Genomic DNA, 26,816 nt, shown 5'->3' on the forward strand with positions numbered 1-26,816 from the left:
AGAAAATTAACTTCAAACATAAGAAAAACTCGGCTGAAGTCCTGCCATCCAGTTAGAATAGACGTGACCGTTTTTGTACATTTGCTTCAAGGCTTTAGTTGAATTGACTGAATGTGGTTTCTGTTGAACTCTGTCTCTGCAATAATGCTTTTCATCCCTCCCCAGCAGTTTCGCCCCTTCATATGTCCCATGCAGCCCACCTGGGCCACTTCTCTCTCTTTTCTGTCTCTCCAAATTCTTCTCCTTTTACATTCTCTGTCTCTCTCTTTCTGTCTCTCTCTGTCTCTGTTTCTCTTCCTTTCCTTCCTTTGCATTTACATTTGGTACCACACAATCTACTTATTAACTACCCATGCTTCATGCCATGAGATGGGAGGAGGAAAAATGTCACAGGTTTTCAAAAAGAATTTGGGGGCAGGGAGGAGAAGGAATAATGGATTCTAAACCAAGTTCCTAGCAAGATTCTGGAACAGATTAGTAATGAGCACTTAGCTAAGAATTAGAAGCCAGCATGGGTTTACTGAGAATTAGTGAGCCAAACTAATCTCTGTCTCTTTTTTTTTGGATAGTTATGAACTGGCACTTTAGGGAACAATAAATTTAATGTATTAGGATTTCAGTAAATAATAATAATGATAATAAATTGAACCATGTTACTTCCTGCTCAGAACTTTGTCTAGCGGCTTCTCATTACACTAAGAATAAAATCCAAAATCCTCTATGACCTGGCTCTTGCCATCTCTTGGTCTTTATTTCCTATGCCTCTTCCCCTTGTTAATTCTTTTCCAGCCTAACTGGAAAACTTGGCCTTCTTTATGTTTCTCAAACATGAATATGCCAGAGGTACTCAGGGCCTTTCAGCCTGGAGGGCTCTTCCCTGAGATATCTGTATCACTTTCTCTCTGATTTATATCACTTCTGTTCAGGAAGCCTTCCCTCCCAACCTTGTCTAAAACAATACACCAAACACATGCTCCACTTAGGCTGCTGTATTTGTCTGCGAAGCCCTATCATGATCTGTGAAATTCGTTCTGAAATATTTGAAAGAGTTCACTAATCACAACTAGAAGGGGTAGACTCTTAACAGACGACAGATTGAAATCCAGATTCCTGAATATGGACTCTTTGCAACATGGCCTCAGTAGAGCCTTTCTAGCCTTGTCTTTAGCTTCGTACTTCTTATGTCACCCTGTGCGCTCTTTCCTGCTTCCCCCAATCACCCTCCCTCACCTTAACCACACGTGCTCTTCCTGTGCTCATCTCCCAGTGTAGTGGCTAGGAAAGGGGGGCAGGCAGAACTGTTTGCACTCAGCCCCTCCACTCATTACTCGTGATCTTAGACACGTTCCTTAATTACCTAAGTCTTCGATTCCTTACTCTACCAAAACAATACAACTATCTTACAAGATTGTTATGAAACGAGGTAATGTACATTAAGTGCCTGGCACAGAAGTAGTGCTTCTCTTTCCTTTCCCTCACTGACTAGCCCATCTTGTCATCCATTCCTGAAACATGAGGCGTGGTCACTCTTTAATTGGATTGATGGATCATTGTCATTCTAGAGAATAGTCTGTCCCATGCAAATCTGTCATTGGCTTTGACGTTTTAAGAATTATTTTTTATCGGAGACTTGGATGAAACATTGCAAGTGAACCAGTGTTTTTCCAGCTTAAGGTCACTCAGCTAGTAAGTGACAGGGTCCACTCAGGTCCACATGGCTCAGAAACTTGTCTTACTGCACTGTAGTGACTGTAGAAATGGCAGCAGAGGGATAAACTAATAGTTTGGTTAACAGAATCTGGTCTCATTTTTGTCATGGTAGTCTGAAATGGGCTAAAACAAACAAAGCTAATGTGTTTTTAGGGTGCATTAATAGAAATGTAGTTAAGATCAAGAAAAATATTAGTCTGGAGCATAGCAGGCGCTCAGTAAATGGTTTTTTGAATTGGATTGAATTGTCAGACCTCATTTGGAATATTGTGTTGCATTCTTAGTGCGGTATGTTAAGAGTTGCTCTGCCAAACCAGGCTCAATAAGACTCTGTTAATGGATGCTCTGGAAACCATGTCAGATGAGTGAGGGTTGAAAGAAAGACGAGTGGGTGTTGAACCTGGCTTGGGAATGGGTAGAAGTGTTGTAATGAAGCGCTCTTTCCAAGTAGTTGAAGCTCTGATTGAGGAAGAAGGGTTAACATATTCTGTGAAGCTAGAGGGCAGAACCAGGGCCAGCATTTATGAGGAAATTGACTTTCACTCACTAGAAGAAACGTTTAAAGATTGTTTTCTAACCATAGAATGGGCTGGCTTGTGCAGGACCAAACTCCCTGTGATTGAAGATATTCACGTATAGGTAATCATTTGGGGCAGTATTTTATAGGGGATATATGTACTGGGTGGGAGATTAGACTTTTTCAAGCCAAAGAAAATTTGATTAATTTCTTCTCCTCTAAGAGTGTCTTTCTTTTTTTTTTTTTTTTTTTTTTTTGCGGTACGCGGGCCTCTCACTGCCGCGGCCTCCCCCGTTGCGGAGCACAGGCTCTGGACACGCAGGCCCAGCGGCCATGGCCCACAGGCCCAGCCGCTCCGTGGCATGTGGGATCCTCCTGGACCGGGGTACGAATCCGTGTCCCCTGCATCGGCAGGCGGACTCCCAACCACTGCGCCACCGGGGAAGCCCTAAGAGTGTCTTTCTTAATCTCAGGAGTTACACCGTAAATTTCCTGGGGCCAGGATAGGTCCCTTTCTTCTGTATCTCCCTAAACTTCTTGAGGACGATTTTATTTTTATGTCTTCCATGTAAGATCCTTGAAATAAATAAATAAACCTTCTAATCTGCCTCTGCTTCTCTACCGCCTGCACCCTCCAAAAAAAAAGGCCCAACACCTAAGCCCGAGAGTGTAGACACATGTTATAACATTCTCTCTCAAAAAGAGCTCTTAAGTCATCTAGATTTCTGAGATTTCCTTCACATCTGTAGTGCAATGCCCAGGGTCCCATAACTGGATTGTGGCACAAATGGGCCTAGGAATCAGGCTTTCTGTCTCCTACACCATTTCTTTCCATGACACCATTACACCCTTGGGACACATTGTAAGATCCAGAAATTGATGGCTGGTAGCCTGCCTCCATGTTATTTTTTGATGAGGGGAATCCAGGACAGTTGCTGCTATTATAAATGATTATGGCACTTTCCAAATCCTAGCTTTCATAACTTCATTCCGTTTGTTCTGGTGCCAGGTTCACTTTCAGATATTGTTTTCATTTGGTGTCTGGGAGGTTTTTTTTTCTGCTGTCAACTCTTTATGGACAAGTGTTTGCTTATTAAGTTTTCTTCTATGCTATAGTGTGAAAACTTTTTTTCCTTTTGGTTTTGCTTTGTGTGTTTTATGCTCAGTGACTGTTGTGGGATTGAGAAGATGAGCCCACATACAGATTTAGGTTGGTCCTCTGTGGGTGGTTTAGAATGTTTGTGACATTTATGGTTTGCAGAAGCTGAAGGGGTGGCCTATTCTCTACCCTCCTTGCAAGGATAGGTATGTCATGTGTTTGCCAGACCATGCTTAGCTATGTGCCTTTGGAATTTTACCATAACTTCTCTTTTTGGAATGATTCTCCACACTTTTTTTAAATCTGTAAACTATTATAATTTCTTGCAGCTTTATGAAGGAGTTATACGTTAGATTGTTGGGTAAGGGGAGAGCGAGAGAGAAAGAGAGAGAGTATGGATTTGGGGAATGGGTGGGATGAAGTGGGGATGAAGGACTTGGGGCTTCCCCTGCCAAGACTTAAATACTCAGAGACTGATTTTTAAAGGTGTTGTTGGAGCCCTGGGTAGTACTGCTTAGTTCAGCATTTGTTCCTATGGGTGTTTTGATAAGCCTTGTAGCTCAAACATAAAGCACTCAAATTACCTAATGTAACTCATTTTTGAACTAAGGATATTTTCTATGCATTTTATGTGGCACATTATTCCTTCCATCCCACTGGTGAATATGTCCAGTAAATAGTTTATGGTTAAGCATCTAAAATGACAATAAAACTTAGATTAAAAGAAGTTGTTATTGGTAACTGACTTGTTATATTCAAGTTGTCAGATGTTTCTCATTCACTGACTAAGATGCATGTTTAAAATATAGCTTTGGAGCTCAATTAGTAGAGACAGAGTTGGAGCAGAGATGAACATGTATTAAATTAACCTAGTCATTAGTTTTTAATTTAAATACTGTTCAGCTAAATAATTTGGCACCCGGTAAGTTTCAGTGGTGCTGGGCTGGCAGTTAAAGCACATCACTAATTATTCACAGGTTTTTTTTTCCTCCTCTTTTCAAAGAAATGTGGAACCAGCAATTTATTGTGGTAAAAATATTTTCATGCACTTGCTTTTTCTGTGAAAATATTTTTCGCACATGGGTGACTGGTACTACAAAGTTAGCTTTCACCACCTTCAGGTCAATTCGTTTTAGAACATTTGGAAAATGATACCCTTGAAATAAGAAAATTAAGTAAGGGAAAGGGCAGTCTGTAACAGCTTGCAGAGGATTGGGTTTGAGGCTCAAACTGAAGGTTTTTCCTATCATATGATGAAAAGCTGAGTGTTCTCTAAATCAGCCTACTCAGCTTTCTGAGGGAAGGTCTTCCTCCATCCTTCATTTCTATCTCCCCCACTTTACATGTCTTTTATTGTCACATACTAAACTAATTTGAGGAATTTTGTAGATAAGCCTAGAAACGGTAAAAACAAGAGGACATGACGTGTGAGAGAGATTCTTCTTTTTTTTTTTAATTAATTTATTTAGGGCTGTGTTGGGTCTTCGTTTCTGTGCGAGGGCTTTCTCCAGTTGTGGCAAGTGGGGGCCACCCTTCATCACGGTGCGCGGGCCTCTCACTATCGCGGCCTCTCTTGTTGAGGAGCACAGGCTCCAGACGTGCAGGCTCAGCAGCTGTGGCTCACGGGCCTAGCTGCTCTGCGGCATGTGGGATCTTCCCAGACCAGGGCTCGAACCCGTGTCCCCTGCATTAGCAGGTAGATTCTCAACCACTGCGCCACCAGGGAAGCCCGAGAGAGATTCTTCTTAAGCAGACAACAGAACTTCGGAGAATAAAGCCCAGGGTTCTTTCTCCTATAGACCATAGATGGTATAGACCATAGACGGCCAGCCCTTCCATGTATGTGAACACGCATGAAAGTCAGCATGAAGTAGGAAACAGACTGTGGGCTTTGAAGTTTGCTTAACCTGGATTCTGTCTCCCCCCAGTTAAAAACTCTGCAGTGGCTCCCCATCATTCTAAAGCAGTGATTCTCAAACTTGAGCATGCGTCAGAATCACCTGAGGGCTTGTTAAACACAGACTACTGGGACCCACCCTCAGAGTTTCTGATGATGGGGTGAGGCCCAAGAATCTGCATTTCTAACAGGTTCCTAGGTGATGCTGATGCTGCTGGTCCAGGGACACCCTCTGAGAATCACTGATTTGAGAGAGTAAGTTGAGAGTTATGGCATAAATAGAAAGTCCTTGGTGAACTTGTCCTCTGCCTTTCTCTCCAGGCTTCCATCATGTTATTCTCCCCTCGAATATTAAGCTTCAGCAACGTCAAACTGCTTGCAGGTCCTCAAAAGCACCCTGTTGTCTGGTGCTCCTTGTCTATTGTTGGTGCATGTATCCCGATACACCTGCTATTTCTTTTGCTGAATTCCCTTCTCTCCCTCATCTGGCTGTTGAGACTGCCTGTTTATTCTTCCAGACTCAGGTTTCTCTATACAACTTCCTTAATTTCCTAAAGATAGTTAACAAATCCTTCTGTGCCGTCACTCCAGTCTGTATATACTTCTATTGTAGTTATTGTGGGTTAAAGTGGACTTGCCTCATACACACGTTATTACTCAAAATGAATTATTCGTGCTCTGCAGAGTGAGCGAGCATGATTTAAAGAGTGAGGGTGACTGTTTACCAGTCCACAAACACACAGAGACCAGTCTGTGAACATCCTAGAGAGCGTGTGAGATGGAAGATGAGAATCTGCCACTCCCTCAGTGGCTCTTATCCCTCTTGCCTCTTAGTGTAGCCGTCTTCTTATGCTGAGGGTGATTCTCGTGGTAAACATAGTTTTGTATAACATGAGCTTTAAACACAAGACCACCACTTTATCTGGTCCCTAAATAAAGAAGTAGTGACACATTTCAATGTCAGAGGAAAAATTGACTGTGATAAACTTCTTGAAAGATAGAACAACACGATACTAAGTGTTTTCAAGGATTTCAAGGGATAGTTTTGACTAAATATGATTTCACCTTATGTGCTGACTGTAGGACCACTTTCCCTTTTCTCACATCTCAGTTCATGTCTTGGGATGTGAGCCCTGTTGATTTTCAAAATCAGAGGCTCATCTCTCACGCGCAGGTCTTTAAAGTTGGGATTCCTGATGTGGGGTTTGAACCCTTTGCTCCTCATGGAGAAGCTCTGGGTTTCGAGTTGCCTCGCAGGGTCACTGCACCGCGGTGGGGTTTATGGCAAGGTTGTGTCCCAGCTTCTCCTACCTGTGTGATGTGGTTTGCATCTTGTTTGCCCAGTGTGTAGTCATCACTCAGCCAGCATTTTGGCTTCTTTATGAGGAAATTGTTCCATATGTAGCTGTGGACTCAGTGTGTCCACTGGAGGAGACATATTCAGGATCTTCCTAAGATGCCATCTTACTGTCGGATGAGTCTTTATTAAAAAATATATGTGTATATATATATGTATATACCCACATATACACACACAAACACATAATAGGTATTTATACATATACACATATATTTCTAACTCCAATTTTATAACATCCTGCCATTTATTAAATTTTAACTATAGTATATCTAGCAATCTGTTAGTAAAACTTGGAAGAATTGTTGCTCTCCCTAGCTGATCCAAGGGGAAGGGCTTAATGTCTTCCCCTTGCTGATCCAAGGGGAAGGGCTTAATGTCTTCTACTACCTGGCTAAATATATATAAATTAATCCACATGAGTATGCAGTTCTCTGAAGGAATCCTAAAATAAATTAATATTCTGAAAAAGGGACCTGATTCTGGATTTGGAGGGCAAAATGAGAAAAGACACAGCCAATCCACCATATACTTGCTATGGAGATAGAGGCCCCAAACATGTTAGTGATTTACCCAGAGTCGCAGAGCTACTTATTGGCAAGCTGGTATTCAAACTCAAGACTCCTGACTGTTGTATATTAACTGACTGACTTTAAATAAAAGTTGGCAGCATTTAGTAATTACTGAGAAAAGCTCAGAAATACTGTCTTTCACTCTCCTTTTTTTGGTCACAGTGAATGGAACGGTGTTGAAATATTCTTAAATGAAGAACACATTGTACTTAATTTTCTCCTTTTGGGCAAGGGAGACTTAGCTTTCATGCCTCCTGGGAATACAAGAGACAACAGGAGTGTTATTTCTTCTTACTTCACTCATTCTTCCCTAGGAATCCACCCCCTTCTAAGAGAATAACATTGCTTCATAGAGACCAGGTGTGTATTTCTTTCCAGTTCCAAAGAAGCACGGAGATAAGAGGTTTATGCAAAAGGAATTTCTGCCATGATATATCCTGACACTTATCTCATGGCATAAGTACATTTGGAAAAGAAGGATTCAGTGGGTTCCCTTACCTGTAGTCAAGAGATTTCTAAGCTTCTAAAAGGAAAGAGGTAATGATTAAGAATACAAAACTTTGTGTAAGTATATATGCATACACGTAAGTATCAGGTCTTCTTGGAGACAGTGAGTTTCTGGTTTTTAAAATTGTGAGACGTATTTCCACAATTTTATTTTGCAGACCTTTTCAGAGGCAATTAGATTTAATGTGGACTATGGAGTTTTTGAAGTAGTTAACAATGCTCCACAACTTCTGGAAAAGCAACTGAAAAAAACTCTCTTAAACCAGCAACCTCGAAATCCCATCTATGATGTTGTAAGAAAAGGAAAGAGTGGTGTTAAACCTGTTCAAGTGAATGCCCCTTATGAAGATGAGACCATTAATGTCAACTACAATATCATGGTAAGAAAGTATATTTGAGTTTATATCTTGCCAGGTAGATAAAGCATTAAGTGAGATTAACATCAGGTTCCTTGGGCTTCCCTTTCTGAAATGTAACTGTATCTATTAAATTTTATTGTACTTGCACAAAGTATTTGTTAGTTACTGTATCATCTTATTCATATCAAATGGCCAGTTTAGTCTAGCAGTTTGTTGATATTTGATTATCAGTATGAGCAGATTCATGTAATTTACTTTGAATATTTAGAAAATAAGTTTAATTTGGGACACTATAAATATATGTATGCTTTACAGTTTAGATGCATTCTAGAAAGTGTGGGTATACAGGCATGCCTTGGAGATATTGCATGTTTGGCTCCAGACCACCACAACAAAGTGAATATCATGATAAAGCAAGTCATACAATTATTTTGGTTTCCCAGTGCATATAAAAATTATGTTTACACTACACTGTAGTCTATTAAGTGTACCATGGCATTGTGTCTTAAAAAACAATGTACATACCTTAATTTAAAAAATACTTTACCGCTAAAAAACACTAACCATCATCTGAGCCTTCAGCAAGTCATAGTAGTAACATCAAAGATAACGGATCACAGATCACCATAACAAATGTAATAATAATGAAAATGTTTGAAATATTGCAAGAATTACCAAAATGTGACACAGAAACATGAAGTGAGCAAATACCGTGGGAAGAATGGTGCTGATAGACTCGCCTGCCACAGGGATGCCACTAACCTTCCGTTTGTAAAAAACAAAGTATCCGTGAGGCACAATAAAGCAAAGCACAAAAAAACAAGTTATGCCTGTGCAGTGAATTTATTTCATTTGAGTTCTATCCTATCAAGCATTTGGGAATTGAGATTTGTCTTTTAATTATTATATTAGTTTCAGGTGTGCAACCCAGTGATTTGATATTTTTATACATTGTGAAATGAAAACCACAGTAAGTCTAGTTACCATCTGTCACTATACAAAGTTATTACAATATTATTAAGTATGTTCCCTATGCTATACTTTGCATCCCTGAGATTTATTTTATAATTGGAAGTTTGTACCGCTTAATTCCCTTTACTTATTTTGCCCATTCCCCCGCCCCCAGAGGTGGAATTGTTGGATCATATGGTAGTTCTAGTTTTAATTCTTTGAGGAAACTCCATCCTATTTTCCATAGTGGTTGTACCAATTTACAGTGCGTGAGAGTTCCTTTTACTCCACATCCTCGCCAACACTTTATTTGTTGTCTTTTTTGATAATAGCCATTCTGACAGGTGTGAGGTGGTATCTCATTGTGGTTTTGATTTGCATTTCCCATCCAGTTAGTGATCTTGAGCATCTTTTCATGTGCCTGTTGGACATCTGTATGTGCCTGTATGTCTTCTCTGGAAAAATGTCTGTTAAGGTCCTTAGCCAATTTTTTAAATTGGATTGTTTTTTTTGTTGTTGAGTTGTATGAGTTCTTCATATAATTTGGATATTAATCCCTTATCAGATGTATCATTTGCAGATATCTTCTCTCATTCAGTAAGTGGCCTTTTTGCTTTGTTGATGGTTTCTTTTGCTGTGCAAAACTTTTTAGTTTGATGTAGTCCCATTTGTTTACTTTTGCTTTTGCTGCCGTTGCCTGAGGTGACAGATTCCAAAAAAAAATAAATATTGCTAAGACCAGTTTCAGAGAGCATATTGCCTATGTTTTCTTTTAGGAGTTTTATGCTTTTGGGTCTTACATTTAAGTCCTTAATCCATTTTGAGTTTATTTTTGTATATGGTGTAAGAAAGTGGTCTAGTTTTATTCTTTTGCATAGTTGTCCAGTTTTCTCAACACCATTTATTGAAGAGACTGTCTTTTCCCCATGGTATAGTCTTGCCTCCTTTGTCATGGATTAATTGACCACATAAGTATGGGTTTATTTCTGGGCTCCCTATTCCATTCCATTGATCTATATGTTTGTTCTTGTGACAATGCCATCCTGTTTTGATTACTGTAGCTTTGTAGTATAGTTTGAAATCAGGGAACGTAATACCTGCTGCTTTGTTCTTTTTTTAAAATTAATTTATTATTTTATTTATTTTTTCTGGCTGCATTGGGTCTTCATTGCTGCACACAGGTTTTTCTCTGGTTGCAGCGAGTGGGGGCTACTCTTCATTGTGGTTCGTGGGCTTCTCATTCTGGTGGCTTCTCTTGTTGCCGAGCATGGGCTCTAGGCACGCGACCTTCAGTAGTTGTGGCTCGCGGGCTCTAGAGCGCAGGCTCAGTAGTTGTGGCACACAGGCTTAATTGCTCCGTGGCATGCGGGATCTTCCCGGACCAGGGATCGAACCTGTGTCCCCTGCACTGACAGGCGGATTCTCAACCACTGCACCACCAGGGAAGCCCTGTTCTTCTTTCTTAAGATTGCTTTGGATATTTGGGATCTTTTGTGGTTTCATACAAATTATAGGATTATTCTAGTTCTGGGGAAAATGCCATGGGTGTTTTGCTAGGGATTACTCTGAATCTATAGAATGCTTTGGGTAGTATGTACATGTTAACAATATTAATTCTTCCCATCCACAGGCATGGTATATCTTTCCATTTATTTGTTCATCTTTAATTTCTTTCATCAATATCTTATAGTTTTCAGAGTACAGGTCTTTCACCTGCTTAGTTAAATTTATTCCTATGTATTTTATTCTTTTTGATGCAGTTGTAAATGTGATTGTTTTCTTAATTTTTTCTTTCTGGTAGTTCATTATTAGAGTATAGAAATGCAACATATTTCTGTATATTAATTTTGTACCCTGCAACTTTACTGAATTTATTTGTTCTAATAATTTTTGGCAGAGTCTTTAGGGTATTCTATATATAGTATCATGTCATCTGCAAATAGTGACCATTTTACATCTTTTTTTCCAGTTTGGATGTCTTATTTCTTTTTCTTATCTGGTTGCTGTTGCTAGGAGTTCCAATATTATGTTGAATAAAAGTGGCAAGAGTGAGTATCCTTGTCTTGTTCCTGATTTTAGAGGAAGAATTTTCACCATTGAGTATGATGTTAGCTGTGGGTTTGTCACATGGCCTTTATTATGTTAAGGTATGTTCCCTCTGTGCCCACTTTTTTGAGAGTTTTTTTCTTCATCATAAATGGATGTTGAATTTTGTCAAATGCTTTTTCTGCATCTATTGAGATGATCATATGATTTTTATTCATTTGTTAATATGGTATATCACATTGATTTGTTGATATTGAACCATCCTTGCATCCCTGGGATAAATCCAAGTTGATCTGATTTATGATTCTTTTTTTAAAAAATTTATTTATTTATTTATTTATTTATGGCTGTGTTGGGTCTTCGTTTCTGTGCAAGGGCTTTCTCTGGTTGCGGCGAGTGGGGACCACTCTCATCGCGGTGCGCGGGCCTCTCACTATCGTGGCCTCTCTTGTTGCGGAGCACAGGCTCCAGACGCGCAGGCTCAGTAATTGTGGCTCACGGGCCTAGTTGCTCCGTGGCATGTGGGATCTTCCCAGACCAGGGCGTGAACCTGCGTCCCCTTCATTGGCAGGCAGACTCCCAACCACTGCGCCACCAGGGAAGCCCCTATGATTCTTTTAATGTGTTATTGAATTCACCCTCTGTGTTTTATTGGGGATTTTTGCATCTTTGTTCATCAGGTATATTGGCCTGTAATTTTCTTTTTCTTTTCTTTTTTTTTTTTTTTTGTAGTGTCGTTGATTTTGGTATCAGGGTAATGCTGGCCTTATTGGATGAGTTTGGAAGTGTTCCTTCCTCTTCAATTTTTTGGAATAGTTTGAGAAGGATAGGTGTTAACTCTTTTTAAAATGTTTGGTAGAATTCCCCTGTGAAGGCTTCTGGTCTTTGACTTCTGTTTGTTGGGAGGTGTTTTTTTTTTAATTATTACTAATTCAATTTTATTATTGATAATTTGTCTATTAAGATTTTCTATTTCTTCATGATTGAGTCTTAGAAGATTGTATATTTTTAGGAATTTATCCATCTCTTCTAGGTTGTCCAGTTTATTGACAAATAATTGTTTGTACTAGTCTCTTATGATGCTTTGTATTTCTGTGATATTTCTTGTAACTTCCCTTTCATTTCTGATTTTATTTACTTGGGATCTCTCTTATTTCTTGATGAGTCTGGGTAAAGGTTTATGAATTTTGTTTATCTTTTCAAAGAACTAGCTTTTCATTGATCTTTTTTTTTAAGTCTCTACTTCATGTATTCCTGCTCTGATATTTATTATTTTCTTCCTTGTACTAACTTTGGACTTCATTTTTCTTCTTTTTCTAGTTCCTTTAGCTGTAAAGATACATTGCTTATTTGAGACTTTTCTTATTTCTTGAGGAAGGCCTGTATCACCATGAACTTCCCTCTTAGAACTGCTTTTGCTATGTCCCATAGACTTTGGAAAGTTGTGTTTCCATTTTCATTTGTTTCAAGGTATTTTTTATTTCCTCTTTGATGTCTTCACTGATCCACTGGTGGTTTAGTAGCATGTTATTTGGCCCTTCCATGTTTGTGTCTTTTCCAGTTTTCTTCTTGTACTTGATGTCTAGTTTCATACCACTGTGGTCAGAAAAGATGATTGATATGATTTCAGTCTTCTTAAATTTACTGAGACTTGTTTTGTGGCCTAACATGTGAGCTATCCTGAGTAATGTTCCATGTGTACTTGAAAAAAAATGTGTATTATGAAATTTTTGGGTGGAATGTTCTGTATCTGTCTATTAGGTTTATCAGGTCTGCTGTGTCATTTAAAGCCAATGTTTTCTTACTGATTTTCTGTCTGGATGATCTGTCTGTTGATGTATGTTGGGCACTAAATTCCTCTACTATTATTGTGTTACTGTCTATTTCTCCTTTTGTGTGTGTTAATATTTGCTTTATATACTTAGATGCTTCTATGTTGGTACTTAAATATTTATGAATGTTATATCCTTTTCTTGGATTGACCTTTTTATAATTATGTAATGCCTTCCTTTGTCTTTTGTTGCAGTGTTTGTTTTAAAGTCCATTTTAGGCATGTGCAGTCAGTAAGAGGTGGGTGGAGGATGCGGGAGATGTGCATGGCTGTGTTTCGCCGGCCCAGAAGGGGAACTTCATGCTTGAGGTGACCAGGGGCTGAGCATTTCAGATCTGCTTGGTAAACCTGGTGCACCACCATGCTGGCCACAAGACTTGTGTCTCCAGACACTACCTTCCAGGGTTTTCCACCAAGGTTTCACCAAGGCCTCCCCTGTTGTGAAGAATTCCATCACAAAGAATCAGTGGCTCTTAACACCCAGCAGGGAATATGCCGCCAAGACAAGAATTAGAATTCAGCATGGGAAAACTAGCCAAGAACTCAAGGAGACAGCTTTGGAACAATCATTGGAAAAAATATTTTAGATTGATCAGATGGAAAGATGGTTTATTGCTGCAGTTGGTCTTGGAGCTTTGTGCTACTATGGCTTGGGAGTGCCAATGTCTAATGAGGTTGGAGCTATTGAAAAAGCTATAATTTGGCCTCAGTATGTGAAGGATAGAATTCATTCCACCTATATGTATTTAGCCGGAAGTATTGGCATAACAGCTTTGTCTGCCCTGGCTGTGAGCAGAACTTCTGCTCTCATGAACTTCATGATGAGAGGCTGTTGGGTGACAACTGGTGCAACCTTTGCATGCATGATTGAAGCTGGAATGCTGGTAAGGAGCCCAGGCCCAAAGCATCTTGCTTGGTTACTACATTCTAGTGTGATGGGTGCAGTGGTGGCTCTTCTTATGATATTAGGGGGGCCTCTTCTTGTCAGAGCTGTATGGTACATGGCTGGCATTGTGGGAGGCCTCTCCACCATGGCCATGTGTGTGCCCAGTGAGAAGTTTTTGAACATGGGAGCACCCCTGGGTGTAGGCCTGGGTGTCGTCTTTGTGTCCTCACTAGGATCTGTGTTTCTTCCACCTACCACTGTGGCTGGTGCCACTCTGTACTCAGTGGCAATTTATGGTGGATTAGTTCTTTTCAGCACATTTCTCCTGTGTGATACACAGAAAGTAATCAAGCATGCAGAAGTAGTACCAGTGTATGGAGTTAAAAAATATGATCCTATCAGTTTGATGTTGGGAATCTACATGGACATTTTAAATATATTTATGCAAGTTGCCAGTATTCTAGCAACTGGAGGCAACAGAAAGAAGTGAAGTGACTCAGCTTCTGACTTCCTTAATACATCAGATATCTGGCTTGTCTAATAGGGGCAGATATTCTTTAAATAGTTTGTACAAGCAGCTTTCATGGAAGTTTAGAAGATAAGAACTTGTCAACATGTTTCAAGTGTTCCAGTAATGTGATACTTCAGGTCTGCTTTTTCTCCTGGAGAATAAATTCAGTAGTTCTCTTCCAAATAGCACACACATTTTCAATTCTCATGTTTGAGTAATTCTAAAATGTTCTAATGAATGTGAAAACCAAGTTTTGTGTTGCAGGAATTTAAGTATCTTTATCTATTATTAAATTTATTTGGTTAAGTGAAATTTAGCAAACTTGTGTACCTGCATTTTTCATTTGGAATGTGGAATATTAACAAGTAATGTCATAAGCGATATAGGGGTTTGGTAAAGGGACCAGAGAGAAGTAAAGGGACACCTGCAGTCTTTCTTTGAATACTTAGAACTTAACAGTCATGTAATTGTGGTGAGCCAGTGAAGGGGTCTGGATGTTTGGAAACAAGTCATGGCTGTACATCTGCTGAACTTGTCAGAAGTGTTGAGCAGAAAACAAAGGCATAGGTGATTCTCCAGTCTCTCCTTACAGTATAGATGTGATCCTTTTGAACCCACCTCCTAGAGAAATGGAAATAAAAACAAAAATAAACAAATGGGACCTAATGAAACTTAAAAGCTTTTGCACAGCAAAGGAAACCATAAACAAGACCAAAAGACAACCCTCAGAATGGGAGAAAATATTTGCAAATGAAGCAACTGATAAAGGATTAATCCCCCAAATTTATAAGCAGCTCAATAACAAAAAAACCAAACAACCCAATCCAAAAATGGGCAGAAGACCTAAATAGACATTTCTCCAAAGAAGATATACAGACTGCCAACAAACACATGAAAGAATGCTCAACATCATTAATCATTAGAGAAATGCAAATCAAAACTACAGTGAGATATCATCTCACACCAGTCAGAATGGCCATCATCAAAAAATCTACAAACAATAAATGCTGGAGAGGGTGTGGAGAAAAGGGAACACTCTTGCACTGCTGGTGGGAATGTGAATTGGTACAGCCACTATGGAGAACAGTATGGAGGTTCCTTAAAAAACTACAAATAGAACTACCATATGACCCAGCAACGCCACTACTGGGCATATACCCTGAGAAAACCATAATTCAAAAAGAGTCATGTACCAAAATGTTCATTGCAGCTCTATTTACAATAGCCCGAAATGGAAACAACCTAAGTGTCCATCATCGGATGAATGGATAAAGAAGATGTGGCATATATATACAATGGAATATTACTCAGCCATAAAAAGAAACGAAATTGAGCTATTTGTAATGAGGTGGATAGACCTAGAGTCTGTCATACAGAGTGAAGTAAGTCAGAAGGAGAAAGACAAACACCGTATGCTGACACATATATATGGAATTTAAGAAAAAAATGTCATGAAGAACCTAGGGGTAAAACAGGAATAAAGACACAGACCTACTAGAGAATGGACTTGAGGATATGGGGAGGGGGAAGGGTAAGCTGTGACAAAGCAAGAGAGAGACATGGACATATATACACTACCAAACGTAAGGTAGATAGCTAGTGGGAAGCAGCCACATAGCACAGGGAGATCATATCGGTACTTTGTGACCGCCTGGAGGGGTGGGATAGGGAGGGTGGGGGGGAGGGAGACATAAGAGGGAAGGGATATGGCAACAGATGTATATGTATAACTGATTCACTTTGCTATAAAGCAGAAACTAACACACCATTGTGAAGCAGTTATACTCAAAGTAAAAAAAAAAAACTTTTATGGTCTAAAGAAAGTGAAAAGACAACCCACAGAATGGGAGAAAATATTTGCCAATCATATATCTGATAAGGACTGTGTATCTAGGCTGTGTAAAGAGCTCTTATAACTCAACAATAAAAGGACTACCCAATTTAAAAATGGTCAAAGGATCTGAATAGATATTTCTCCAAAGAAGATGTAAAAATGACCAATACACATATGAAAAGGTGCTCAACATCTTTAGTCATAAGAGAAGTGCATTCAAAATTGGGAGGTGAGGTGGAGGAGTTGGAATGAATGGAGAGTGATTGCTAATGGGTATGGGTTTTTTGGAGAGGGTGATGAAAATGTTCTAAATTTGTGGTGATGGTTTCTGAATATACTAAAATCATTGGCTTATACTTTAAATGGATGAGTTGTGTGAAACATAAGCTATATTTCAAAGCTGTTACTAAAAAAAAGTGTTCGCACATACACACATCACACTGAACTTTTTCTATTCACCTATTATGATGTACAAAATAAACAACAAACAAATATTGACAATACAAAATGCTAGCCAGGATGTAGAGCATCTAGAACTCTTAAATGTTAATGCAAATTACATTTGGGAAAACAGTTTGGCAGTTCTTCCTAAGTTAAACACATACCATACTACCTATTTGTCTTATTCCTATATACTAACCCAAGAGAAATAGACAGTTATGTTCACATAAAAACCTGTATGTGAATGTCTCTAGTTGTTTTATTATAATCACCAAAAGCTAGAAACAACCCAAATTTCCTTACTGGGAATGGATAAATAAAATGTGGTTCATCGGTACAGTGGAGTACTACTCAGCAATGAAGAGGAATGGACTAGTGATCCATGGAAGAACATAGATAAGTCTCACATGCATTATGCTAAATGAAAGAAGCCAGAGTCAAAGGCTACATACTATATTGATTCCATTTATATGACATTCTGGGAAAGGCAAAACTATATAGAGAACCTGTCAGTGGTTGCCAGGGCCTGGGGTTAGAGGGGGTCATTTACTGCAAAGTGTCATGAGGAAGTTTGGAGCTGTTGGAACTATTCTACATCTTGATTGTAGTCATGGTTACATGACTGTATGTAATTGTCAAAACTTGTAGCACTGTGTACTAAAAAGGATGGATTTTACTCTATGTAATTTATACAGAAAATCTAGTCCATTGGCAGATAGCCATGCTTTATTTAGTTGCTCGTACATCTAAATATAATTTTTATTAATCTAATACTGGTGACAGTTTAAAGAGATTGTGTATGGCTAATTGGAAGTAGTTCTAGAATGATTTACCGACAGCCAGTTTCCCCTAACCTTTTGATTATCTGTTTTTCTTTATTAACATTTTTTTTTTAGTTTTAAGGATTAAATAATTTTATTTTAGGTAAATTATTTTTGTGTTTCTTATAGTATTTATTAATTTATCCTTCTATGGTTGGCAGGGTTGTTTTTTATCTTTTTGGTCTTTATATTTTAGTTACTTAAAAACACCTTGAAAGGATTTTTTAGCAGTTTGATTAAAGACTTTTCGTCAATTTTGATTTTATTTTTTTATACTTTTCACTTAATTTTTAGATCAAATAGATGCAAAACATACAAAAAGGAAAGAGTTATAGGTGAACTGTTCATTTGGTAAATATTATGCAAACTGATTTTGTATGAACTGACTAGTTCCACGGCCTTGTACAATTCTTCAAGTGTTTATGTCGATTTTTATGTGCGGTCTGGTGTCTCTCTGTGATGCATTGAATACATTGCTCATGAGAATTCAGGACTCCTGTGTGGTTGGTTGTCAATGTGTAGCATATGTGGAATCCTTCTTATTCAAGATCCAAATGTCCTTCAGATCTCACTGATAAGCAGTGAGACAGTCAACAAGATGCTAGTGTTCAGGTGCTGGCTGTTTCCAAAGTTTCTTCTATTCTTTCAGTACCCAGAAGGTAGTCTTCAGTGAAGGCAAGTGGGTGTTTTTGGCTAAACAGGAGGAAACCATTGTTTGCTCAGTTTTCCAGTCCTGGGGAGCCTAATGACTTGGTGCCACGTGTCAACATTGCTGAGCACAGGTGCACCCCCAAGAACATTAGCTTCTCAGATGGTGGCAGCACTGCTGTGTGAGCCTGCGATTTCCTCAAAGGAGATAGCAGTGGTCTGCGTTGACTCTGACATTAATATCACAGCAAAATTTTTGCTTTAGTAGACAGTCAATGGAAGCCACATAGTGCAGACACATTTGCCTCACTGAAATGTGTACTTTATTGGTTGTTTTACTTATTATTAGCATTTGTTTAGTGTCCAAGGTACTGGCATTGATTAGAATTCTGGAAAAAGTGAATATAAGACAAAATAGAAACAATAGTGTATAAATGTCTTAGGATGAATAGCAACTTAGTAACTCTTCTGTAAATTCATGTGGCCCTCACAACCTCAAGATAAAATCTAAACTCCATAATGTTATTTAAAAGACTACTCATAATCAGGGCCCTGCCTACTTCTCCAGCCTTCCTCCCTCCATCTCTCAAACCTTACCCTGTGATCTGTTAAACTAAACTTATCTTTATTTCTTTCCTGCTTCCCTCTTCAACCTAGCTAATCATGCTTCCAGTCAATTATAATTTTTAAAAAATTTTATTGGAGTATAGTTGATTAACAATGTTGTGTTAGTTTCAGGTGTACAGCAAAGTGATTCAGTTATACATATACAAGTATTCTTTTTCAAATTCTTTTCTCATATAGGTCATTACAGAGTATTGAGTAGAGTTCCCTGTGCTATACAGTAGGTCCTTATTAGTCATCTATTTTATATATAATAGTAGTGTGTATATGTCAATCCCAATCTCTCAGTTTATCCTTTCCCCCTCCCCCCATAACCATAAATAAAACTGTTTCTACATCTATGACTCTATTTCTGTTTTTTAAATAAGTTCATTTGTACCATTTTTTTAGATTCCACATATAAGTGATATCATATGATATTTGTCCTTCTCTGTCTGACTGTCATATGACAATCTCTAGGTCCATACATGTGGCTGCAAATGGCATTGTTTCATTCTTTTTTAATGGCTGAGTAATATTCCATTGCATATATGTACCACATCTTCTTTATCTCTTCTTCAGCCAATGGACATTTAGGTTGCTTCCAGTCCTGGATATTGTAAATAATGCTGCAGTGAACATTGGGATGCATGTATCTTTTTGAATTATGGTCTTCTCAGGGTTTATGCCCAGGAGTGGGATTGCTGGATGGCATGGTAGCTCTATTTTTAGTTTGTTAAGGAAACTCCATACTGTTCTCCATAGTGACTGTACCAATTTGCATTCCCACCAACAGTGTAGAAGGGTTCCCTTTTCTCCACACCCTCCCCAGCATTTACTGTTTGTAGATGTTTTGTTGATGGCTATTCTGACCAGTGTGAGGTGATACCTCACTGTAGTTTTGATTTGTATTTCTCTGATAATTAGTGATGTTCAGCATCTTTTCATGTGCCTTTTTGGCCATCTGTATATCTTCTTTGGAGAAATTTCTGTTTAGATGTCCTCCCCATTTTTTGACTGGGATGTTTGTTTTTTGTTATTGAGCTGCATGAGCTGTTTGTATATTTTGAAGGTTAATGCCGTGTTGGTCACTTAGGTTTGCAAATATTTTCTCCCACTCTGTTGGTTGTCTTTTTGTCTCATTTATGGTTTTCTTTGCTGTGCAAATGCTTTTAAGTTTTATTACATCCATTTGTTTATTTTTGTTTTTATTTTCATTACTCTAGAAGGTGGATCCAAAAAGATATTTCTGCAATTTATGTCAGAGAGTGTTCTATGTTTTCCTCTAAGAGTTTTATAGTATCGGCCTTACATTTAGGTCTTTAATCCATTTTGAGTTTATTTTTGTGTATGGTGTTAGGGAGTGTTCTAATTTCATCCTTTTACATGTGGCTGTCCAGTTTTCCCAGCACCACTTATTGAAGAACTGTCTTTTCTCCTTTGTGTATTCTTGCCTCCTTTGTCATAGATTAGTTGGCCATAGGTGTATGGGTTTATCTATGGACTTTCTATCCTGTTCCATTGATCTATATTTCAGTTTTTGTGCCAGTACCATACTGTTTTGATTACTGTAGCTTTATAGTGTAGTCTGAAGTCAGGGAGCTTGATTTCTCCAGCTCCTTTTTTCTTTCTCAAGATTGCTGTGGCTCTTTGGGGTCTTTCGTGTTTCCATACAAATTTAAAAATTTTTTGTTCTAGTTCTGTGAAAAATGCCATTGGTAGTTTCATAGGGATTGCATTGAATATGTAGATTGCTTTGGGTAGTATAGTCATTTTGATAATATTGATTCTTCCGATCCAAGAAAATGGTATATCTCTCCATCTGTTTGTGTCATCTTTGATTTCTTTCATCAGTGTCTTATAGTCTTCTGAGTCTTTTACCTCCTTAGGTAGGTTTATTCCTAGGTATTTTATTCTTTTTGTTGCAGTGGTGAACGGGGGATTGTTTGCTTAATTTCTCTTTCTGATCTTTCATTGTAAGTTTACAGGAACGCAAGAGATTTCTGCACATTAATTTTGTAACCTGAAACTTTACCAAATTCATTGATGAGCTCTAGTTGTTTTCTGGTAGCATCTTTAGGATTTTCTATGTATAGCATCATGTCATCTGCAAACAGTGATGGTTTTACTTCTTTTTGAATTTAGATTCCTTTAATTTCTTATTCTTCTCTGATTGCCATGGCCAGGACTTCCAAAACTATGTTGAGTAAAAGTGGTGAGAGTGGACATCCTTGTCTTGTTCCTGATCTTAGAGGAGATGGTTTCAGTTTTTCACCATTGAGAATGATGTTTGCTGTGGGTTTGTTATATATGGCCCTTATTATGTTGAGGTAGGTTCTCTCTATGCCCACTTTCTGGAGAGTTTTTGTCATAAATGGGTGTTGAATTTTGTCAAAAGCTTTTTCTGAATCTATTGAGAGGCTCGTATGGTTTTTATTCTTCAGTTTGTTAATGTGGTGTATCACATTGATTGATTTGTGTATATTGAAGAATCCTTGCATCCCTGGGATAAATTCCACTTGATCATGGTGTATGATCCTTTTAATGTGTTGTTGGATTCTGTTTGCTAGTATTTTGTTGAGGATTTTTGTGTCAATGTTCATCAGTGATATTGGCCTGTAATCTTCTCTTATTGTTGTATCTTTGTCTGGTTTTGGTATCAGGGTGATGGTGGCCTCATGGATGACCTTGGGAGTGTTCCCTCATCTGCAGTTTTTTGGAAGAGTTTCAGAAGGATAGGTGTTAACTCTTCTCTAAATGTTTGATAGAATTCCCCTGTGAAGACATCTAGTTCTGGACCTCTGTGTGTTGGAAGTTTTTAAATTACAGTTTCAATTTCAGTACTTGCGATTGGTCTGTTCATATTTTCTATTTCCTCCTGGTTCAGTCTTGGAGGGTTGTACCTTTCTAAGAATTTGTCCATTTCCTCTAGGCTGTCCATTTTATTGGCATATAGTTGCTTGTAGTAGACTCTTATGATCCTTTGTATTTCCGTGATGTCAGTTATAACTTCTCCTTGTTCATTTCTAATTTTATTGATTTGAGCCATCTTCCTTTTTTTTTTTGATGAGTTTGGCTAAAGGTTTATCAATTTGTTTATCTTTTCAAAGAACCAGCTTGTAGTTTCATTGATCTTATCTATTGTTTTCTTTGTCTCTATTTCATTTATTTCTGCTCTGATCTTTATGATTTCTTTCCTTCTGCTAACTTTGGTGTTTTTTTTTTTTGCGTTACGTGGGCCTCTCACTGTTGTGGCCTCTCCCGTTGCGGAGCACAGGCTCCAGACGCGCAGGCTCAGCGGCCATGGCTCACCGGCCCAGCCGCTCCGTGGCATGTGGGATCTTCCCAGACCGGGGCACGAACCCGTGTCCCCTGCATCGGCAGGGGGACTCTCAACCACTGCGCCACCAGGGAAGCCCCCTAACTTTGGGTTTTATTTGTTCTCTTTCTCTAGTTGCTTTAGGTGTAAGGTTAGACCTTTTTTTTTTTTTGAGGTTTTCCTTGTTTCTTGAGGTAGGCTTGTATAGCTATACACTGCCCTCTTAGAACTGCTTTTGCTGCATCCCATAGGTTTTGGATCATTGTGTTTTCATTGTCATTTGTCTCTAGGTATTTTTTATTTCTTTGGTGTCCATTGGTTGTTTAATAACATATTATTTAGTCTCTACATGTTTGTGTTTTTTACAGTTTTATTTCCTGTAATTGATTTCTAATCCCATAATGTTCAGTTTCCATTTGCATGGAATACCTTTTTCCATCCCCTCACTTTCAGTCTGTTTGTGTCCCTAGATCTGAAATGGGTTTCTTGTAGACAGCATATATATGGGTCTTGTTTTTAGCCAGTCTGTATCTTTTGTTTGGAACATTTAATCCTTTTACATTTAAGGTAATTATTGATATGTATGTTCCGAATGACATTTTCTTAATTGTTTTGGATTTGTTTTTGTAGGTCTTTTTTCTTCCCTTCCTCTTTTGTTCTCTTCTCTTGTGATTTGATGACTATCTTTGGTATTGTGTTTGGGTTGCCTTTTCTTTTTTGTTTGTGTATCTATTGCAGTTTGGGGGTTTGCTGTTCCCATGAGGTTTTGATACAGCAGTCTATTTAGGTACAAGCTTGTTTGGTGGTGCTGAATTCTCTTAGCTTTTGCTTGTCTGTAAAGCTTTTGTTTTTTCTGTTGAATCTGAAAGAGAACCTTGCTGGGTAGAGTATTCTTTGTTGTAGGTTTTTCCCTTTCATCGCTTGAAATATATTGTGCCATTCCCTTCTGGCCTGCAGAGTTTCTGGCTTAAAAATCAGCTGATAACCTCATGGAGATTCCCTTGTATGTTATTTGTTACTTTTTCCTTGTTGCTCTTAATATTTTTTCTTTGTCTTTAATTTTTGTCAGTTTCATTAGTATGTGTCTCGGCATTTTCTTCCTTGGGTTTATCCTGTATGGGACTCTCTGCACTTTCTGGACTTGAGTGTTTCCTTTCTCATGTTAGGGAAATTTTTGGCTATAATATCTTCAAAAATTTCCTCAGGTCCTTTTTCTTTCTCTTCTCCTTCTGGGACCCTATAAAATGAATGTTGGTGCGTTTAATGTTGTCCCAGAGGTCTCTGAGACTGTCCTCATTTCTTTTCATTCTTTTTTCTTTATTCTGTTTTGTGGCAGTGATTTCCACCACTCTGTGTTCCAGCTCACTTATTCGTTCCTTTGCCTCAGTTACTCTGCTACTGATCCCTTGTAGTGTGCTTTGTCATTTTAGTTATTGTATTGTTCATCTGTTTGTTCTTTATATCTTCTAGCTCCTTGTTAAACTTTTCTTGTGTCTTCTTGATCTGTGCTTCCATTCTTTTTCTGAGTTCTTGGATCATCTTTACTATCATTACTGTGATTTACTATCATTTACTATCATTTACTATCATTACTATCATTACTTTTTCAGGTAGATTGCCTATCTCCTCTTCATTTAGTTGTTCTTATGTGGCTTTATCTTGTTCCTTTTTGGGCAACATATTTATCTGTCATCTAATTTTGTTGAACTTTCTGTTTGTGGTCTCCTTTCCACAGGCTGCAGGACCACAGTTCTTATTGCTTCTGGTGTCTGCCCCCTGGTGGGTGAGGTTGGTCCAGAGGCTTATGCAGGCTTCCTGGTGGGAGGGACTGGTGCTTGCCCTCTGGTGAGTGGAGCTGGGCCTTGTCCATCCGATGGGCAGGGTTGTGACGAGGGGTGTGTTTTGAGGTAGCTATGAGCTCAGTATGACTTTAGGCAGCCTGTGTGCTGATGGGTGGGGCTGTGCTCCTGTCCTGCTGGTTGTTTGGTCTGAAGCATTCCAGCTCTGCAGCCTGTAGGCTGTTGGGTGTGGCCAGGTCTTAGTGCAAAGTGGGGACCTACAGGAGAGCTCACACTGATCAGTATTCTCTGGTGCCCACAAAGCCCCACCTCCACCACCAGTGTCCCTGCCCCGACACTGAGCTACAGCCAACCCCCACCTCCCCAGGAAACCCTCTCAGACCCTAGTTAGGTGTAGCTATGATTCCTATGGAGGTATTGCTCTGTGCTCTGTCCCAGCACACACGAGGTCTTGTGTGCACCCTCCAAGGGTAGAGTGTCTGTTTCTTCCAGCCCTTCCAGTGGAACTCCTGCACTCAGGGGTTCTTCCTCCTAATGCCCGACCCTGAGACTGTCTTGAAGGGCTATTTTTATGTGGGAATGTCCCTGTGTAGTCTCTGTGTGTTTAATATTTTTTGGTGCAAGGGCTGTTTTTAGTATGGATGTCTGCTACCTGTTTCCTCAGTGTATGCTGGCCGTTATCCCCTTGATAGGAGGTGTGACTGATGTTGTGGTGACCTAAGCCTGCACTGGATATTGAGCGGAGCCTCCTCTTTGCTCTGTGGTTGTTAACTCCCTGTCAGGGGCAGGGTCTGCTCCCTAGTTGTTGTAGTAGAGGCCCTCAGATCTTTTTCTGAGCTGTGTTTCTAATCTGCGGTATGCAGTAGGTGAGATTGGAGCACTCCCACTGGGAGAGAAGCCACTGAGTTTTCCTCCTCTGGAGCTGTTCACCTGTGAGTGAACTCTGTTGTGTCACTTTTCACTCATTGTGTTGGCTCACAAATTGCACTGTTGTTCGAACTGCTCTCAGCACCCCCTTAACTGTGGGTATGCCGGCAATTGGCCCTGGCGTCTCTCAGGCGTTGTTTTCACCAGGCCACCAGTGCAGATCCACCGAAGTCATATCCCAGGACTGCAGTAGTTGTGTACCTGGACCCACTGTGGTAGCTGTGGAGGCAGCTCAGATTCTGGCCTGGTCCAATCCCCGTGTGTATGTGCCCACAAAGCCCACAGCTGCTAAAGCTAGACCCGTCTCAGCTACGGGAGCACTCATCCATTTGGACGTTCCTCAGTTGCTGAGTTTACAATGCCGACAGCGGGGGTGTAAATCCGTGGTCCCTGCAGCCTGAAGGAGAGATTTCATCTCTTCTTCCTTAGTTGCACTGCCCCTGGGGCTCAGCTGTGGTTTCAGCCCCACCTCTGTATGTGTTCCTCCCACTGGCATCTGCTCTTCAGGCTGTCCCAGAGCACATGCACCCACCCAGGTGGGCGGGGGTGGAGGCGGTGACAGGTGGGGCATGCAAGCCTGCTCAGGCAGGTGACCATCCTAGTGCCCCCGGAGGCAGGGGCCAGTGCATGGGGAAGGGGGCTGCAATGGTGGCCTCACCCCTTGCGTGCCACTCAACAATGGCACTCCGCTTCTGTGGTGGCCTGGGCTTCTTGCATGAACATTCCCAATTGTGGAGCTCTTTACTCCCGTCCCTTCAGGCTGTCCCTTCACAGCCAGCAGCTGTCCCCTCCCTGAGTCCACTCTCCAGACCCCATGTCCAGCATGCAACCTCGCTCCGCAGCAGCAGACACAGGACTCGGTCTGGGGAGCTCAGGGCTGCGGCACGGACCATCTGGACCATCCGTGTAGGTCTTACTCTGTCCTGTCTGCCACATACTGGTTGCTGCCCTCTCCTCTGAGCCCCTGAAGCTCCCTCTCTGTCCCAGCTGGTCTCCCCACCGGTGAGGGGGCTTCCCTGAGTGTGGGAACCTCTCTTCTCCTTGAGCTCCCGTGCAGGGGTGCAGGTCCTGTCCTGTTTCCTCTTCTTTTTTTCTTTCTTAAGTCCTACCCGGTTGCGTGGGAATTTTTCTTGCCCTTTTAGGTGTCCAAGGTCCTCTGCTAGTGTTCAGCAGGTGCTCTATGAGAATTGTTCTATTTGTAGATGTATCCTTGATGTACTTGTGGGGAGAGGCGAACTCCACATCCTCCTATTCCTCCATCTTGACTCTGTCCTCCCGCACCCCCAGTCATGTTCTGTGGGAAACCTTTGCTGGTTTTCATGCCCGTGTGGCCTCCCACAGAATCCTGAACTTCTGGTGCTTACAGCACTCTGTTATTATTGCTTATTGAATTATCTTCAAACTCCTTAAAGGAAGGGCCTTCTCTTTCTTGTTAACCTTGGTATCCTCAATGATAATGCCTGGTGATGTTAAATATTTAACACAGTTTCCTAAAATTGGAAGGACAAAGGCTTGCAGTCACTCTAGCAGTCTTACCAAGTTTTCTGGTTAGTTCTTTTTCTGTTTGTGATTATTTTTCACCCATTTTATGACTGTGAAAATACTGAGACTGAATTTTTTGTCACTCTTTCTCTTTCAGTAAGTTACTTAAGTTTTCTGGATTCAGCTTGTTAATCTGTAAAACATAGATAATAGTTGATATAGGGTTGTTGAGAGAATTGAAGAAGTACTTGTGACTCAGGGTTCTTACTCTCTCCCGTCCAAATAGAAGGTACAGGCAGGGCTCCCTGTAAGAGCTAGAGGTAATATTGCTCTAGTGATTAGGCCATCATTGTCCTGAATGGTGAATTTCTTTGACACACTTTTTCTTTTTCACTTGTTCTCTAATAGTGTCTCAGTCGTGAACAAGGTATTCACTGGGTCAAAAAAGAAAGACTTCCAGCATTTCTGGAAAGTGATTGCTACTTTGAATACAGGTATTGTAATCCCATCAATATACATATTTTTAAATGATTTTTTTCACCAAAAATAATTTTTCTGTACTTTCTTAATAAAATTGTATACCTTTAAACTCATTTGAGTTTATATTCCACTTGCTATATAGTATAAGATAGAGCATTGGTAAAAATCACTTAACTTTTGCAAAGAGATTTTGTAGAAACAGTACCTAATAAATGTATT

The 26,816-nt window shown here is 39.7% G+C and overlaps 1 protein-coding gene and 1 pseudogene across 2 annotated transcripts in view; both read left to right on the forward strand.

Moving 5' to 3' along the window:
* Positions 1 to 26,816, forward strand: part of RGS22 (regulator of G protein signaling 22) — a 161,174-nt gene that overhangs the window by 16,749 nt on the left and 117,609 nt on the right. The window contains exons 4-5 of the mRNA XM_082600786.1: positions 7,818 to 8,039; positions 26,526 to 26,611. Of these exons, the coding sequence (XP_082456912.1) occupies positions 7,818 to 8,039; positions 26,526 to 26,611 (308 nt within the window). The remainder of the gene's footprint in view (positions 1 to 7,817; positions 8,040 to 26,525; positions 26,612 to 26,816) is intronic.
* On the forward strand, positions 13,123 to 14,259 carry LOC309791734 (growth hormone-inducible transmembrane protein-like; annotated as a pseudogene). The gene has a single exon. The product of its transcript is annotated as a growth hormone-inducible transmembrane protein-like (transcript).

The sequence above is a fragment of the Mesoplodon mirus genome, assembly GCF_964341445.2.
Source record: "Mesoplodon mirus genome assembly, chromosome: 16".
Lineage (NCBI taxonomy): Eukaryota > Metazoa > Chordata > Mammalia > Artiodactyla > Ziphiidae > Mesoplodon > Mesoplodon mirus.